Here is a 19253-nt window from a genome sequence, read left to right as displayed (position 1 = left end):
AAGCAAGATCAGGGCACGAAGCGGAGGGACTGTTGCCAGGAGCAGCTCTGGGCGGACGGCGTGAGCAGCCGCCAAGGAGGAGGATGCAACTTTTCCGAGCTGGGCGCCACAAACTTCTGGCTGCTGCGCCCGCCAGAGCAAGGCCAGCGGTGGCTTTTTGTTTCGTTTTTCAAGCGGGCGACTCGAGTCCGAGCATTGCAGCGGCGGAGTGATGGGAAGAAGTCGGGATTCCTCCTCGCCGCGCTGCCCTGGGCTCTGGCTGGTGGCCGCCGGAGGGCGCTGCCAAGCAAGGCGGAGGCAGGCAGGGAGGGAGTTAACGGCGAGCAGCAGGCAGAGCGCGAGAGCCCCGCTGCATTTTGGCTCCGAAGCGCTCAGCTGCCGGCTGGGGAGGGGGCAGACGAAGCCGCGGGGCCGTCCTCGCAACCCGGCCAGCTCCCCGCCCGGCGCACCTTCCGCTCCCTGCTGAGCCTCGGCCAAGTCAGCCATGCAGGTAAGGGCGGGGGGGGGGGCAAGGAAAGTTTCCCTCTTGTTGCCTTGCAGCGGGCACGACGGGGGCAGCAGTGTCCTCGCGAGGCCACCAGGAATGAGCTGGAGGGGCAGCTGGGAGAGCGACGCTTTCCAATTTTTGCTAACGGGCTGTGTCTTCAGCCGGCTCCGAGGCGCAAACGACGGTCCTCCTCCTGATCTCAAGTTCACCTCACAATCGCCCCGCAAGGTGGACTTGGGGGTGGGGAACTGCCCCAGTGAACTCAGTGGCTGAGTATATCTAACCCCTTTAGCATTCCTGTCTAAACTTGCCACAGTTGTCTGTTATCCCCTACAGGGTGGGTGTGTGTGTGAGGGGGGGGTCCCCTTTCCCCTAGATCTGAGAGGCTCAAGGTTGGTGATGGATTTAAACCCGCCCAATGGACGTGCCAACAGAGACCCTGGCTGAGTAAGCTGGACACAGCAACTGGTCCTTGACACTCCAAGGAGATGGTGTGCCGTGAAGGGATGGCTTCAGACAGAGCTAGAGCAGCTTAGACTGGCCGACAGGCTCAGTGAGAAGTGGGGGAGGGGGGATCCCTGGTTCGACTGTTGTCTCTGCCACAAGCTCACTGGGTGGCAGGGCTGGAGGCAAGCCAGTGTGGAGGAGTGAGAGCGTGTCGGACTAGGACAGGACGGGGTGGCCAAACTTGCTTACCATAAGAGCCACATAGAATAAAGGTCAGATGTTTGAGAGCTGCAAGACATGAACATCAGGTGTTTGAGAGCTGCAAGGAAGGAAGGAAAATAGATGGGGGAGTGAGGAAGAAGTGGAGAGAGCAACTTTCAATGCATTCTCCAAGCTGGCTTGGCTCTGAGAAGTGATTTAAAGAGAGAAACGCCTTCTCCAAGCCCGCTCACAGGGTTGTGGGAGCTTTGAGAGCCACACAATATGTGTGAAAGAGCCACATGTGGCTCTTGGACTAGGACCTTGGGAGCCTTGGGGGATGACCTCCAGCTCATCTCTTTCTCTTGTTCTCAGCCTAGCCTATTTGCAGGGTTGTAGTGAGGATAAATTGAAGCAGAAAAAACAATGCACACAAGCATGAGCTCCTTGGAGGAAAGTGTATGATAAGTTAGGGCAGGAAAAAAATGTACTCTGTCTAAGTAAACCACCTTGATTCATTTGGAGGTTTCCTACATATATAGGGAGGAGATTACCTACTTTGCAGGGCTGTTGTAGGGAGATGTTGCAGTAAATCTATCTGAAGATCTCTGAATGTCTGACAGTAGTGTAAGTATTGGGAGAATTCTGGGTGTGCATGGTGCAGGGATTTGAAACACATGGGAGGGTGTGAAGTTTGTAAGGGGTGCTCAGATCTCCACCCTGTGTTGTCAAGCCCACTGAACAAAAGCTTTGTTTGCTGCTGAACTGTACTGCCTCCCCAGTCACTTCTTTCTGTCTTCTCTCCATCCCCCTCTGCCATGGCAGCTTGCTGTGTGACCTTGGGGCAGCCACATAGTAGCCACCTAACCTACCTCACAGGGTTGCTATGAAGATACAATGGAGGAGGCCAGTTTATGGTGCTTTGAGTCCCCATTGGACAGAAATGCAAGGTATAAATAAAACATAAATTAAACAAGGTATAAATAAATTAAACATAGACATACAAGTGGCAGAAGTGGGCGTCAACGTGGCAGATGAGGTTCAGTGTGGCAAATTGCAAAGTAATGCATATTGGGGCCAAGAATCCCAGCTGCAAATACAAGTTGATGGGGTGTGAACTGGCAGAGACTGACCAAGAGAGAGATCTTGGGGTCGTGGTAGATAACTCACTGAAAATGTCAAGACAGTATGCAATTGCAATAAAAAGGCCAACGCCATGCTGGGAATTATTAGGAAGGGAATTGAAAACAAATCAGCCAGTATCATAATGCCCCTGTATAAATCGATGGGGCGGTCTCATTTGGAATACTGTGTGCAATTCTGGTCACCGCACCTCAAAAAGGATATTATAGCATTGGGAAAAGTGCAACTAGAATGATTACAGGTTTGGAACACTTTCCCTATGAAGAAAGGTTAAAACGCTTGGGGCTCTTTAGCTTAGAGAAACGTCGACTGCGGGGTGACATGATAGAGGTTTACAAGATTATGCATGGGATGGAGAAGGTAGAGAAAGAAGTACTTTTCTCCCTTTCTCACAATACAAGAACTCGTGGGCATTCAATGAAATTGCTGAGCAGTCGGGTTAGAAAGGGTGATTAACATGTGGAATTCACTGCCACAGGAGGTGGTGGCGGCTACAGGCATAGCCAGCTTCAAGAGGGGGTTAGATAAAATTATGGAACAGAGGTCCATCAGTGGCTATTAGCCACAGTGTGTATATATGTGTGTGTGTGTGTATATATATACACACACACACACATTTTTGGCCACTGTGTGATACAGAGTGTTGGACTGGATGGGCCATTGGCCTGATCCAACATGGCTTCTCTTATGTTCTTAAGGTGGCTTAAACAATGAGAGGAAGAGACAGCAAGAATGTTATGTGGGTGTTGAATATCCAGGTGGATTTTATAGGAAGATCCATGAGCAGGTGCTGATAGGAATCGAAGGCAGGTGTGGGTTTTTCAAAATCAGTTTAACATTTTTTTCACATTACCCTCCCATGGGGAGGGACTCTTGGAATGTGAGAATGAGGGGTCACAGCTGGCCCTTACTGGTCAGTACACTTGTGGAATCTGCAGCTCAGAAGCTGCCTTGGAGTACCAAGCCCCCTGTTGGTGAATCAAATGATGCACACAATGGAGGATGGGGTGGAGAAGCCAGGGTGGCCCAGCTGCAGTGCCATCCCAAGCAGAGTTGCACTCATGATCTTAGAAGGGTGTGAGTCTGCTTAGAATGGTGCTGCCAGGCAGCTTGGGGTAGAAGTAATCTGAAACCCCACACAGGGTTTCATGTCCCACCTCCCCCCTCTCTCTCTTTTTCCCTCCCAATGGAGACAGCTTTTCCTTGCCACTTATTATTATTGTTTTATTACTTCCCAGCTTTAAATTATCTTCTCTGCAAGTCTGCAAAGTGCATTTGGCAGGGAGCTCCTGACAAGCTCGGATTGCTGAAGTGGCAAAAGAAGATCTTGCTTAGAGCCAGGAGGTCCCCAGAGCTTTTTCAAATCTTGCCTCAGTCATGAATTAATCAGGCAGCTGTGGGCATCTGTAGCCTCAGTCTGCACTGTCTGGGATATGGGGATGATCACCTGCTTTACAGGGTCGTTGTTACAGGATTAAGAGCTGGTTTGGTGTCATAGTTAAGAGTATCAGTCTTTGGGAAACCCAGGCTTGAATCCCAATTCAAGCTTGTTAGGTGACCTTGGGTTAGTCCCACACTTTTGATCTAACCTACCTCTTAAGAGAGAGCAAGATGGGTAGCCAGCTTGGAGCATTTGTCTCTTTAAATCTCTTCTCCAAGCTGAGCCAGTTGGCAGCTTGGAGAATGTGTTTAAAGTTGAAGTTGCTTTCTTTCCACCTCTCCTCTCCCCCCTCACCATGTATTTCCTTCCTTCCTTCCTTCCTTCCTTCCTTCCTTCCTTCCTTCCTTCCTTCCTTCCTTCCTTCCTTCCTTCCTTCCTTCCTTCCTTCCTTCCTTCCTTCCTTCCTTCCAACATCTGACACTCATGTCTTGTGGCTCTCAAACATCTGACATTTATTCTATGTGGCTCTTAAGTTAAGCAAGTTTGGCTACCCCTGACCATAGCAGTCTGTCCAAGGCAACCCCCAATGGCATGCCTAAAGACATGACTGAATGGAGAGCTCACTCCTATGAAGTGCTTGCGTGAGTGCTGCTGCTTGCCAGTTTTGCTCAGTGATAATTTACTCTACTGCTGAGCAAAATGCAGTCAACAGGGTGGGTCGTGCTTCTCTTACGTGCTTCTCTTGGTTGGCTCTCTCCTCTGGCCAGCCAGCTTGCTGTCATTCATAGGAACATCTTTTTATGCTCAGGAAATCCTGACACACAGACTGTGCATAGGCTATCAGGGCTGGGGAACCTCCGCCACCCATTGTTCTGGACTTATTCATGGCTGAGTGTACGTTGCTTAATGTGGAGGTCCCAAAGCTTGTTGAGCCTATGAACATGAGGATTTTGAGGTTCCATGAAAAGGTTGCCAAGGTGGAGTGGCACAGCCAGCCACAAAATGGCTGCCTTGGGGTTGAGGCCAGTCACAAAATATTGGAAAGTTCCTAGCTGAGCATCCTTTTGCAATGGAGGCAGCTGTTTCTTAGCTGGCACTCCCTGCTGGCACAAAGGTGATGCCACCTGGGCTTTTCTGAAGCACCACTGAAGTGGGGGCAAGCTGAGATTGGTTTTTTGCCTTGAGGAAGAGATGGTCTGGTGAAGAAGCAAATGGACATTAGGAAACACGTTGGTGGGCACCTTGTTGGGGATCACTAGCAGCATCTTGCCATTGAATCTGCGAGCTTCTTTTTCCAAGCTGAAACACAGCTGATTGTCTGATGTTTGACACATGATTGCCACTTCACACATGCAAGTCATTCACTTTGTGCTTTTAGCCATCCAGCAGAGTCTACTTTGCACAAGAAAATTTACTTTTAAGAATGTTCTGGTTTGTTTTCACAAGCGCTCACTATGCCCTGTGTCCTGAAAAGCCTTTAGAATTTTATTTTTTAGGTTCCATACCCTAATTTTCCATTATAACTACTGTTCAAAGCAGTTAATACCACCAACTTACCAATCAACAAATGAGCAAATACTGCAAGCATTTAAGTTTTAACTATCATCTGAAAGAACCATCTAAAACAAAACAGCAAATGGTAGTGAAAATTAAAGCAATTTTTAAAAAACAACAACATCAAAATCAACCATTTTGCCTTCCAGTCTTAAATATAGGACAGCATGAAAAAATGTGATCGACTATCCAAAATGGTGCAATCTGCTTCATGTTGGTCTATTTGTAAGATCAGTTCAAAATCTTTAAATAGTCCTGTTCTAGCTTGCACCTAGGACCACTGCACTCATGTTCTCAAGAGGCTGCAGCCCTTGTTTCAAATCACACCTCAACCGCAAGCCTGCGTAGGTGTCCCTACAACACCCACAGTCCTCATCTTGTATAGGGATGGTAATAATGTAGGCCTACCTTCCAAAGTTGTTGTGAAAATGAAAGTACCATATATATGAAGCACCAAAGGAAAAGCTGTATGAAAATGTTGAGTTGTCTTATTACTTTAGCCACAGATTCTCTCGTTGGTCACGACTCATGAGTATCTTTTTTTTTTTTACCTCATTGCAAAAATTAGCTAATGCGAAATTAGTTTATGATGACTGACCACCCAGGGTAGCTGTGAGGACAAGCTAAATGGAAACTGTAGAGCACTTTGCCCAACAAGAGAGCCAGGATAAGCAATTGCAAATTTCACCATATCAAAAGAGTGATGTGACTTGCCCTCTTTGGAGATTTCCTTCCACATCTCCCCATCTCACTGTGTTGCTCCCGCTGCTTCTGTTTTGCTTCACATCATTCTCCAAAGCTCCCTATTAACCTCTGACACCATCACACCACTATCTCCTCCCAGCCCCTGCCAGCTGGCCAGCTTGGGAGACTGATGCCTTTCTTATCTCCAAGCACAGCTGCCAGCTGGAGCAGCTGCTATGCCAACTTCCCTTCTGCCTAGAAGGACAACTTCTCTTTCAGAGTGAGGCAGAACGACCCTTTTTCACACATGACCTGTTGGTAGCATATAGCTGAAAGCACTAAGTGACAATGCAACAAATAGCACATTGGTCAATTAATGTATCAGTCAGGTGCAGATTTAAGGGAGTCCTTGTCAGCTGGAAACTCTCCTTTGAACGAGCGCACAGTGGCAAACCTGTGAAACCACTCAGGCAGTACTCTTGGAGATATATGGAAATGGCTGTTCCATGAAGCAAGGTGAGTGGGGAACCCATTTGGGCTGTTTTCCATCCCAATGCCATGATGTTTACTAAGACTGTATCATTCAGCCATGGGAAGCTCCCTGCCAGATTTAGTATAGACAGAGGAAAGCATCCAAGCTTTTTGACAAAGGCAAAATGTATTCATTGAGTTGGATCCAGCCAGATTTGTCACTTAGTCTCACCCAGTTCCCCACCATATATCAGCCCCCATGGCTTTTGTACCTGCAGGTCCCATGTGATTGGAGAATTAGCCTTCTTGGGTGGTCTAAGAGGACACCTGCTTTCTTTTTCACCAGCAGAAAAGCTGGTCAGATCCGGCCCATTTGTTTACTGCTGTTCCTATTTGGTTGTGTAACCCTACCAAATACCACAAACCAGGATTTTCCTTTTCTTTTTCATTCATTTAGAAATGAATACAGATCCCTACACTGTAGTAGCTTTATCTTTAAGGAGAATAAGTATCTTTAAGGAGAACAAGATCATAGGCAATGTGAAAAGACCAAGTGAATAGCAAGGTAAGGGGGCCAACCTAGGATGCCTTGCCAAAGGACTCCCCAAATTCTGGATCTGGCATAGGCTGACTCTTTGTAGGAGCAAGAAGGCTTGTGGAAAGGGTTTTTTGGGGACACACCACCCACCTCCACTCCCAAGGACTAGATCAAGCCTCTTTACATCGAGACAGTTCCCATGGTTCCTTCACATGCTCCATGACTCAAGAGAAGAATGTGCAAGTGAAGGAACGGGGAAATGCAAACAGAGGCAAGAATGACTTTCAAAGACTGGGTTTCCCAGAACGGGGAGCAGGCGTGTGTCTCTCTTTATTGTTCACTGTAATGTGACTGGCAATCATTAATTTATTGTGGAGAATTGAGAAAGTTGGATCTGGGGACATTTTTGCAGTGAAATCTATTTTCCATCTCTGATTCTGGGTGGCCTTGGCTGTCTGTGACAATGATCCTAGGGGTTGTGTACAGTATTCCATCGTGCATTCCTCCCCACCCACCCCAAATCTGGGCAAATGTTGTCATATATTTTGTTTGCAGAAAAAGAAAACAATTTGAACAGTGGAAGTAGATACTGATTTTCAGGAGGAAAAACACAAAAGTCTTTCTTTACTCTTCCACTATGCTTGGTAATCTAAGCTCTATGCTTCAGTTGACATTATTGCTTTTCTTGAGATAACAATTCTTGCAGTTCATCAGCCTCTGAGGTTTTCATTCCCCCCCCCCCCTTTTTTGGCTTTTTTTAGCATCATCACTGAACCCAAGGTGGAAATGAACTAAAAAATAAATCAATAACCTTTTGGCAAGATTTTAAAAAAACTTCCTTTGACCTCAGGATAATTGATAGTGTAAATAATTAGAATTCAGACAATGGGTGGTTTGAACATTCCTTGGCCTAAGTGGAATTGTGATAGTGATACCATCATCTTCTTCAATTTATTTAAGAGGAGGAAGATACACTATTAGAAGCAGATTGTTGATTTGGTCATATGGTCCCAACTCTGAAAAGGTTGATGACCATTAATGTAAACAATTGAAGAGAGATTGTTTCTGGGAGTGGCGTTCACAGTTCTGTGGAGAAACACCATAACCTGTGCTTGATCCACAGTATAAATGCTTGTGCTATAATAACAGCTTTGAATGCTTCGCAGGTAGATCTCTCCATCTCAAAACAACAACCCTTCAAGTGCAACTTTTAAGTCTTAATTTCTAAAAACAAACCAATAGAACCACTTGCCCTCCACTAGGGAGGACAGTTTAGTATAGTGGCTAAGAATGTGGACTCCAATACGGGAGAACCAGGTTTGATTCCCCACTCCTCCAAATGCAGCTGCTGGGTGACCTTAGGTCAGTCTCAAGTTGTCTCAGAGCTGTTCTCTTAAAAGCAGTTCTCAAAAGAGCTGTCTCAGCCCCACATACCTCACAGGATGTCTGATGTGGGGAAGGGAAGGGAAAAGAGATTGTAAGCCACTCAGAGTGAAGCGTAGAGTATAAATACAATCTCTTCCTCCTCTTCTCCACATCCCCCCACAAACAAGGTGACTGTTGGAGATCCAGAGGAAGACTTAAAAACATTTTGGAATTTACCTTTAAGAAGCTGGCTGTGTTGTCAACACTAATAAAATGCACATTTGTTTGGCAGTCAATTTATGTTTGTACACTGTCTCACAAAATTAGATTGCTAGGTGGATTTAAGGCAAGGCACACTTTTTTTTTTATTAATCTTAGCACAATCCCATCCATCAAAACATTGCACTGAATTCTTTTGTCCATTCTAGTAATCCATTTGTTTTGAGTAACTCTGGCTGCCTAGTGTACTCCAGCTCCCTAGTGTACTGCTACACTTTCTGTCCCAAAGATTGCAATCTTCTCTTGTAGAGCAAGAGTTTCCACTTGTGTATGCGGGTGGGGTGGGATAACAGCATCAACAGCAAAGAGAGGTATAGAACCTCCTGGCTTCTTTGTCTGCAGGAGTCTGTAGATGTGCAAGCTCTGTCCATGGTCCTAATTCTTATCACGAAACTGGAGGTCTCTTGGGAAACTTCAGTTTTGCACAAGTTCTCAGTGTGTGGTATCTATCTACCCTTCCTTGACCAGACCTTTCCCATTACAGTATCTGCTGACTCTGCATTTATTATTTTTAAAAATGAGATCTTGGCAAGAACAGGCATATTAGTGGAATGCAACAAGACATGATGGGAGGATCCCTAAATTTTGAAACTCACAGCCACCTCTTCACTCAGGAGGAGCAGAGGGGGAAGCCCATGTTGCTCTCCTTTTCCTCCTTATGGGGACTTCTGCACAGAGCCTTTGCTCCACTTTTTTCCCCAAATGTTTTTGTTTCCGCACAGCATCATGCTCATTCTAAGCATGGTGTGTGTGATTCCCCTTTTAAACCAGAGCAAAAATCACATACACACCCTTTGCTCTGGCTCAAAGAGGATCCAGTGGGGTGGCTGTGGGTGAGCATCCATGTGGGTGCTTGGCCTGCAGCCAGTCCAAGGAGGTTGGGTGGAACTAAAATCTGCTTTCAAAATGGCAGTGCTAAGTATGACCTTTCCTCCCCCTTCAGCCATTTAATGGCTTTTAAAAATTAACACCTACGTAGGTTGTGTCTCAGCTGTGAACTGCAGCTCAGCTCGTAAGAGGGCAGGGGGGATTTGCAGGGCTGTGGGGTTCTTGGCATGTGGGCATTTTTGTGATGAAGGCCAATGAGGAAACAACATGGAGAAGTTGCTCCTGGTTCCACAGCAGGGGTGACTTTTCCTCCCCCATTTGCTTTCAACACTTCCTTTCCAGCCTGGGTCTAAACTAAAGGTTCCAACCTTTTGGAGCTTGTTGGTACCTAGGAATACTGACACAGGATGGCTGCTGCAGCAGATGGAGCCACACACACAGAGGAAGCTCAAGTGCAGAAAGGGGGTAATAAAAAAAAATACTTGGGAGAAGAAGGAGGAGGAGATTGGATTTATACTCAGTCGTTCACTACCCAAAGGAGTCTCAGGGTGGCTTACAATTTCCTTTTCCTTCTCTTCCCCACAACGGACACCCTGTGAGGTAGGTGGGGCTGAGAGAGCTCTTTCAATAACTGCTCTTGAGAGAACAGTTTTAAGAGAACTGATGGACCCAAGGTCACACCGGCAGCTGCATGTGAAGGACTGGGGAATCAAAGTTGGTTCTTCGATATTAGAGTCCACCATACTTAACCACTACACCAAACTGAAAGAGGAGGGAGAGAGAATAAAAACACACACTGTAGTGGCAGCTGCTGTTTAATCTGCATAGGCAATCAGATCTTCCATGACAAATCCAAAGTCTTGTAGGGCAGCAGCCCCGCTTGGCCCCCACGTAGTTTCTAAAAATGTTTGGTGGGTGCCAAGAAGGGTGTCAGTGGGTACCAGGGTGCCTACAGGCACAGCTTTGGGAACCAGGTTCTAGACTGATCCCAAAGAAAGGAGTAGCAATTAGAAGTACAGGAGAGGCAGAGGGGACAGGTCATAATAGCCCAAACGGTGAGTTAAGGAAGTGAGTTAACAGCAGAGCTGGCTTAAAAACCCTGTCCACTATTACCAAGAGCAGATCCACTCTGATTTCAAAGCCCTCATCAAATGCTTGCCTGCACTGTGCTAAAAGGCTAAAATAAGGCTAAAATAAAATCCTGCTGGTTTAAAAATCCATAGCTTAGCCTGGTGGGATGCAAGGCTCTCAAATGGCATTCTTCCCTGCCCTCTCCTAAGGTTGGAAAGGTAGTGCAGAATTTCTGCTGCAGGACTCCTGAGGAGTTATAGCTACTTGTCCTGCTGCCAGAAGCATCAAATCAAGAGTCTGGCAAAAAATCAGCACACTGATAATCTCAGGTTATTAGCCTACAAGGCTGTAAAGAAAGCTTGACATAGGTAATATCTGGCAAAACCTTTGAAACCAGAGAAGGATGGGGGGAGACTTTCAATTTATCACACACTGGAGCTTTAGAGCTCCTTCGTGACCCATTTTCCATATCCTTGCTTGCTTCTAATGTCCAATTTCCACCTTCTCCCCTCATTCAATTCTATGCAAAAAAGAAAAATCCAAATTCCACAAACTTTATATACAAATTAGCAAATCCTGTCATGTTTTCACTTGTATTGTGTATCCCAGTTTAGATTTTTGGGGTTATGTGGTGCATGCAAAAATGTGCCATTGAGCACTAGCCTAATTTTTTTTCCCTTTTTACATTATCAGTTATCTAACTGCACTTCTCTGCATGTGTGATGGAGCTCACTAGCAACAAATCCATTTGTTTAGCTATTAATACCTCAGTTTTCTCCTCAATGGGGACCCAGAATGGCTGACAGCAACATTCTCTCCCCTCCATCTTATCCTCACAACAAGCCTGTGCGGTAAGTTCTGTTGACAGTGACTGGCTGAAGGGCACCCAGTGAGCTTCCATGACAGAGTGTGGATTTGAACCCAGGGCTCCCAGATCCAAGCCTAAGCATTCAGACTTTTCTGATACAATCATACCCAATGTGTATATAGAGCAAAAGTTCTTACAGCTTGGTGCGAGAGTAAGGTAAACTCAGAACAGACTCACACAGAGAAACATTTTGCTGTGTTTTTTACGAAAAACATTGGTCACAGTTAAGATAGAGATGGAGCAGAAGTGCTTGCCACCAGTGGACGCTGATAAGAAGGAAGTGAGGTCAGAGGACAAGTTCATGCTGTTAGTCGTTGCTGTGATCAGGTGCTTTGGACTCAAAGGTAGTGGTGGGAAATGCCGTCAAGTTGCAGCCAATTTATGGCAATCCTTCATGGGGTTTTCAAGGCAAGCGATGGTCAGAGGTGACTTCCTGTTGCCTGCCTCTGGACTCATGGGAGCCTTTATTTCTCAAATGTACTGATTTCTTGAGGCAAACCATTTGGGAATTGCTGCCCGACTGTACACCATCAAGGCCAATGGTTGTGTGAAAAGCTATGGGCATTTCTTATCAGGCAATAGACACTCATAGCCAAAATCTTCCTGTGGCCAGAATCTTCCTGCACTTCTGGAAGTCATGTGACCCTGAGGAAGTCAGTCCTACCCCACTACCTGCTGCAAAACATAGAGACTTTCATATATGTTAGATGTATGAGAGAACATGAGAACAGTCAGTAAGCCTATGTTAAAGTCTCCCTGGCCTTAGTTGCTGGGTTTGTGCTCCTGGGTGGTGGCTGTCTGAAACAGGTGTGCCAGCCAGCAGCAGTGAGCCAGCACCTATAAATAATGAACAACATGTGAATGCTGCAAGCAAAAAAGGAGATGCTCTGAATTATTGATGTGTGAGGGGGAGAAGGAAGGGGATTCAGTGAAGAGGTAGTTCATGCCAAGAGAGATGTGACATCTGTTCTTACTATCTAGGGTCCCTAAGGTTGCCACCTCAATGTAGAGGTGTAGTACTTCCTTCTTATATAAGTTAGATATCTGCAGGCAGAGTGGTGAACAGACTTGGTTAGTTTATTCAGAGGATTATATTGCAGAGGTACTGGTTTAAATAAGCTTTTAGATTACATATTACAAACGGCGTACGTGACCTTGCAGGAAGCAATCAGTTTGGAGAACAAAGACAAGCTAGTACTCTTGAACATGAATTGTACATTCCCCATGTACAAGAGCCAGTTTGGTATAGTGGTTAAGTACGCGGACTCTTACCTGGGAGAATTGGGTTTGATTCCCTATTCCTCCACATTCACCTGCTGATGCGACCTTGGGCCAGCCACAGGTTCTCTCAAGGCTGTTCTGCTCAAGAGCAGTTATGTTAGAACTCTCTCAGGCTCACATATGTCACAGGGTTTTTGTTGTTGGGAAGGGAAAGGAGATTGTCAGCTGCTCTGCGACTCCTTAGGCTAGCGAAGGACAGGATATAAATCCAATGTCATAATAATCTTCTTGATTAAACCATTTTTAAATTAATCCACAGTTCAAAATTTGAGCGGAATCTTTCTTTGTAGCATTAGAGAGAGGTACTGCTGTTTGGGAAGCTTGAGGTCTGAAGGACATTGTATTTCTCCATTTTGATGGATTTCAGCTGATCCTTGCTGTCTCAATTAAGAACCCAGGGGTTGTACTGGACCCAGCATTATTCTTGAAGAAGCAAGCTAATGCAGCTGTAGTGGAGCTGCCACCCAAACAATGAATGATTAATTACAAGTGTTAATTCTATTTTTTCCTAGCTATTTCTTGCAAAGTTTTCTTCCCTATTTTTAAAAAGTAAGGTGCTCCATCCATCCGGCATGGCATCTGCTACATTTTTTGTGCTGAATTGTTGCAGGGTTTTTTTTTTTTTAAACAGCTCTTTGGTACATTTTAGAAAGTTAAAGAGTTAGGACCAATGTTCCCTCTAAGCTGCAGAGTCTTGTGAGCAAAAATTCTACTTTGTGAGCTACTGGCATTAAAGCTGTGAGCTACAGCATAAATTAGTGTGCTCTGGGGTCATCCTTCCTGAGGTAAGAGAAAAACATGTGAGCTGGAAGCTAAAAATCTGTGAGTTAGCTCACGCTAAATCAGCTTAGAGGGAACATTGGTTAGGACTGATGGGTAGGTGTGACAGCTCCCGGTCTCATCTATTATCTAATTCAAAGGGGACCAATAAATGAGATGGAAAAATTGGAAGCATTTTGCAGTCTTAGCAGTGCCATAGAAATTGTGCTTGCAAATAATATTGGCACCTGTTTTGTGCTGCCCCAGAAACATAAACTAACATCGCAGTGAGGGGGAAGAAATCCAAATTTAAAGTCGATACTTCATCCAGCAGGGAAAAGAAAGAGACATACACTTTTCAGAAAAGTAATGCATATCCCCACCACCACCTATCTGGGAACTAAGTTTGCACTCCTAGCTATTAAAGCTGTTTCAGCCGAACATAAACCCACTTCATAGAGTTGAATCATCCATTGCGTCTCTGCTGCTAGACGTGTAAGAATCCAGGACATGTATAAGCGGCAACAACACAGTGGCCTATTTTTAAAGTGGGGTACACAGGAGGGGAGAGAGGCACATGGCTGGTTTGCTTGCATGGGGTGCAGTTGGCATCTGTCACATTTTGACCTAACAGAATTCAAGCCCGAACTGGATGGTATTGGGATAATGAGATGGTTATCGGAAAGGTTTTTCTTTCCTGGTGAGTGAAATTATTCAGCTACTTTTTTCTTCCTAGTTAGGAAGATGTTTGAATGCTTGTCAGTCATAACCATGCAAAGGATAGGAAAGAGAGACTGGCCATTATTAATCTGAGGGCCAGATACCAGCTCTATCAAAAAAGCTAAAGAGGTGGAATCTGTCAGGCTGGCAGGTTAGAAAGGTACTTGTAAGGACAGAGAGCACAGGAGAAGAACTAAAGGGGAGACTTCCCACCTCTTCCACCATTTACCCACCTGTGAAAAATTTTCCTTCTTGATCTGTTGGCAGAACTGAAGGTTGCAAAGCCAGCCAAAGTTCTAGCCAGGACAGCATTGCTATACGCTAGGACTGCCTGAGTGGTCAAAACTATGAGGGGTCAAGTGAAGACTTGGGTTGGTGGGATGGTGTGTGTGAATGTCATTGTGTACACAGGGAGCTGCCAACCAAGAGAATGGTCTCTTACCAAGGAGGAGGTGGCTGGAACATTTTGCTTGCTTGGGGCTGGGAGGTGGCTGGGGCATTTTGCTGGGTGCATTCAGCAAGCCTCCTGGGCAAGTTTACTGTGGAGTCTTGTGAACAAAAATTCTACTTTGTGAGCTTCTGGCATTAAAGTTGTGAGAAAACAATTTGGCTACTGCATAAATTAGTTTGCTCTGGGGCCATCCTTCCTGAGCTCGGACACAAATTTGTGAGCCGGAGGCTAAAAGGCTGTGAACTAGCTCATGCTAATTCAGCTCAGAAGGCTAGTTTGGTGTAGTGCTTAAGTGTGCAGACTCTTATTTGGGAGAACCAGGTTTGATTCCCCACTCCCCCACTTACAGCTGCTGGAATGGCCTTAGGTTAGCCATGGCTATCGCAGGAGTTGTCCTTGAAAGGGCAGCTGCTGTGAGAGCCCTTTCAGCTCCACGTACCTCACAGGATGTCTGTGAATGATTTTAGAATGATTTTAAAACTGATATACGTAAATTATGGTTTTATATATTTTATTCGATTGATTGTATTTTATGATGTTGTAAGCCGCCCTAAGTCCGCTTGCGGAGAGGGCGGGATATAAATTGAAAGTAATAAATAATAATGATGATGATGATGATGATGATGATGATGATGATGATGATGATGATGATGATGATAATGATAATAATAATTGTGGGGGGGAAAGATATAGGAGATTGTAAGCCGCTCTGAGTCTCTGATTCAGAGAGAAGGGCAGGGTATAAGTCTGCAGTCCTCTTCTTCTTAGAGGGTACACTGGTCCTGGGCACTGTGTTGCCCACAAGGTGGTCTGTTCAAAGTGGAGCCTGATACACATACACCCCTTGTCGAGTATTGGACAGCTGAATCCTCCAAGGCTGTTTCTCAGCTAGAGAGAAAGACACTGGCCCTTGAGCTGCTGTCTTGGGAATGACACTCACCAGAGGTGTTGACTGCTTTTGAGCATTTACCTTCTTTATTTATCACACTGTTGCCATGGCTTCCAAGTCCAACCACAGGAAAAGTGACTAGCTCATAAATTCATGGACTGAGTTACCTCTCTGCCATTGTATGTGCTTATATAATTTCCTAAAACAATGTCATTTACAATTCAGATTCATTTGTAATATGAAGGTGCCTGATATTAAAAAGCACCATTGTACTCTGTCTCAGTACTGTCATTTCTGACCAGCAGCAGCTCTCCAGGATCTTGGACACCTTTCGCATTCATTGCTATCAAAAATTACTTACTTGAAAATGCTGAGGTGGAATTCCTGACCTTTTGGACCACTGAGGCATGGCCCCTGACCTTCTTCATGATGCCACGGAGACACTTGTGAGCCTTTTATCACTTCAAGCAACAACTGTGGAGGCCTCTCAAGATGGAACTCCATCTACAGTATTTCAAATGGTCTTCTGAGGTTCTCCTGTCTTCTGCTGTTTCAGGAGGACAGCAAAGAGACAGATGGCAGCCTACTGGGTGACCCCAGCCAGACGCCCTTTGAGAAGATGGAGAACGTGAAATGGCAGAGGCCACGGCTCACTCGGAAGGCACTGATGAAATGTTGCTTGGTAAAGTGGATCCTCTCCAGCGCTGCCCCCCAGGGATCAGGTAAGGAGAAAAATGGATGCATTGTGTGGTTTTGTTGGCTGCATTTCTGTGTTGGGCAGTTGCCAAAGACACAGGCGCAACACCAGGAAAGAAATGTGTGGCAACCTTAGGTAAATTGGTTGGAGAATTGGGCAGAGTCTGCTTGGAAATGAATACCTTCCATTCTCCTACATGGGAGCTAAATGGCCTTTATCAGCATTTTTAATACTACCAACCGGTTTAACTGCTGAAGTTGAGGGTAGGTGAGTTCTGTGGTAGAAATGCAAGATGTTTTGTATTGGGAGAGGAAAGACTTTGAATTATTGGTTGATAGCTAGTACCCTCTAGTGGCAGTTGTATGACATTACTTGATGGAAATGAAATGTCTTTCCCTTGCAGCTTTTGGCAAAGGAATGTATGTACTCACCATGCCAGAACAGCTACCTAATGCAGGAATTCAAAGCCTGTTCATCATACACAGGACTATCGTGGTTTTTACAGGCCCTGATCTTGTCCCTAATTGCAACCTGACACATACAAGTTTAATAGGGAAACACTGTCTGTACAGCTTTTAGGACTGGTAAGAGCCACCATGGGCCCCCAGACAAAGATTTCATCTGCCCCCTGATCCAAACTAAATATCAGAACAAAACAAAAAATGTTGCTGGCTCTTACCTTGCAAAATAACAAAAAATAACAAAAGGATCTGCATGTCAATCTCTTTGTCCATTTGTGGTAGGCATAGTTTTTTTAAAAAAACAATAGAATTAGGAACTTCAAAACTGGCAATCAGCTTCAGGATGATTGTGAGCAGGGCTTTTTTTTTGAGCAGGAACTCACAGGAACACAGTTCCAGCTGGCTTGGCATCAGGGCTGTGTGGCCTAATATGCAAATGAGTTCCTGCCAGGCTTTTTCTACAGAAAAAGACCCCCATGCTATTTGCAACAGAAGCTAACCTTGTGTAGTGGTTAAAGTGTTGGTCTAGGATCTCTGAGACCCAGGTTCAAATCCCCACTCTGCCATGGAAACTTACTGGGTGACCTAGGGCCAGTCACACTCTCAGCATAACCTACCCCACAGGGTTGTCAGGAAGATAAAACAGAGGAGATGAGAACGATGTAAGCCACTTTGGGTCCCCCTTGGGAAGAAAGGCAGGATATAAATAATGTAAATAAATAAATATTCTAACTTCTCTTCATCATTTGTTACCACTAAGGCAGATTAACACTCTGCCTTAGTGGTAAGGCAACATGCTTTTACTACTTCCCCTAGAGGGAAGGAAGCATGCTTTTACTACTTTGATAGATTATGGAAAATATTAAATATGCTGCCATTAAATAAATTCTAAGTTGCCAAGCAGTATTATAGATGAAGAGTACAGACTGAAAAATAAAGGAGGGAGGGTGAGAAATGAGAAGTGGGGATTGACAAATTGCAGATCATGAAAGGAAGAGAGCAAAATGAAGGAGGAGGAAAGTGTAGGAAAGAATTAGGGGAATGTAGGAAAAGACAATGAAAGGGGGATTTGGGGGAGGGGGTTGCTAACAGGACTGCCTTTTGCCAGATGAGATCTGATTTTGCAGCAGCTGGGTGAAACTAAAGATGAAGAGAAACCATCGAGTGACTCTGTGAGGAGTCTGCATCTTGGCAATGAGTAGCTTGCCCTGGCCGATCTTGGCTTGCTCCAGTGGTGGCTTGGCTGATGGGTTTAGCAGGATCTAGTCCCTCAGCCTGGTTGTAAACTTAGCAGAAAGGCTCTGCCTTCCCACTTCCCCAGTGGCTGCTCTCAGAACTGCATTAGAATTTTTTTAATGCATTTTGTGAATACAGCATGAGAGGCCCTTCAGCTGACTTGGGCCCTCTGAATTTTGTCCCCCCACCCCACCCCAGTCCCCCACTCTTGGTGGTTCTGCAGCTTTTAACTACTAATATTTCTCTCACACTGTATAAAAGATACATACTGAAAATGAGTTGTCAAATGTTTTCCAGCAGGCACAAGCCAGCCAACATTTTAGTCTTATAACATTTCCTCAAAATATGTACTTCAAGATAAAAGGTATATTCTATGTAGAGGCTATTTCAAGATTCAGTTCTTTGGTATAAACTTTATTGTGCTGTTTCTGTATCTTATAAACATAAACTTTACCCATATGACATAAAATTTGCATCTGCTCATCAGTTAAACATAGACTATATTGAATTGCAGTTTGATAAATTAGAAAACATGGTGTTTTTTTCTTGCTAAAGTTTAATATACATTTTACAACTTGAACATGCAGTTCATCAACAATAAAAGCTTCAGAAATTTGCTCTTCTTCCTGATCACAGGGGAAGTTCATAAGTTCCTGCTGTACAGCCAGAACATCACCAATAGAAGCTTTCTGGATTTTAGTAACACAGACATTAGACAAAGATAGTTGCTAATTTGTGGTGTGATTTTATACTCTTTTGTTTTGCTTCCATGAGAAAAATCTACATTAAAGTTCCATCCACCCTCAGACACATTCCAGCTGCAAAAGAAACAATTCAATTTTTCATCACTAGGAAATGTACAATTAATTTGTCACTTGATTTTTAGACCACATGGCAGTAAGTGACTGCTCAAAATAAGTCCTGTTCAAAAAAACAGAAAATCTTACGCATTTCACAAAATTATTCATTAGTCATTGACCTGAAGAAGATACTTTGTCCATTTTCATGCCACTCTTGGGGCAAATAAATATTCTTTGACTCTCAACTAGTTTGGTGTAGTGGTTAAGAGCAGCAAACTCTAATCTGGAGAATCAGGTTTGATTCTCCACTCCTCCACACGCAGCTGCTGGGTGACTTTGGGTCAGTCACAGTTCTCTCAGAGTTCTCTCAGCTCCACCTGCCTCACAGGGTGTTTTTTGTGGGGAGAGGAAGGGAAGATGATTGAAAGCTGCTTCAAGACTCCTTTGGGTTGTATAGGCAGGGTATAAAACCAGCTCTTCTCCTTATTCTCCTCATCCTCCTCGTCCTCCTCCTTCGCCTTCCATTTTGTAAGCACTTGGCTAGAGCTTGAATTAATTTCTCCTCCTACCTCATGTGCTGGCTGTTTTCCTAGTCATCTTGATACTGAACAGTACAAAAGAGAACTGCTTTAGCACCTCCACACC

The 19253-nt window shown here is 44.9% G+C and overlaps 1 protein-coding gene across 2 annotated transcripts in view; it reads left to right on the top strand.

The window, feature by feature from the left end:
• Window positions 1–19253, top strand: part of KCNIP3 (potassium voltage-gated channel interacting protein 3) — a 126821-nt gene that overhangs the window by 9354 nt on the left and 98214 nt on the right. The window contains exons 1-2 of one of the 2 annotated variants that reach the window (XM_060251865.1): window positions 340–490; window positions 15971–16136. In XM_060251865.1, coding sequence (XP_060107848.1) covers window positions 485–490; window positions 15971–16136 — 172 coding nt within the window. In that variant the 5' untranslated portion in view covers window positions 340–484. Of the gene's footprint in view, window positions 1–339; window positions 491–15970; window positions 16137–19253 lie in introns of those variants that run through there. The other variant, XM_060251864.1, reaches the window with a different exon arrangement.

This window comes from Heteronotia binoei, chromosome 12 (assembly GCF_032191835.1).
Source record: "Heteronotia binoei isolate CCM8104 ecotype False Entrance Well chromosome 12, APGP_CSIRO_Hbin_v1, whole genome shotgun sequence".
Taxonomy (NCBI): Eukaryota; Metazoa; Chordata; class Lepidosauria; order Squamata; family Gekkonidae; genus Heteronotia; species Heteronotia binoei.
The sequence above is the reverse complement of the archived record's forward strand: the minus strand, read 5'-3'. Positions and strand labels throughout refer to the sequence as shown.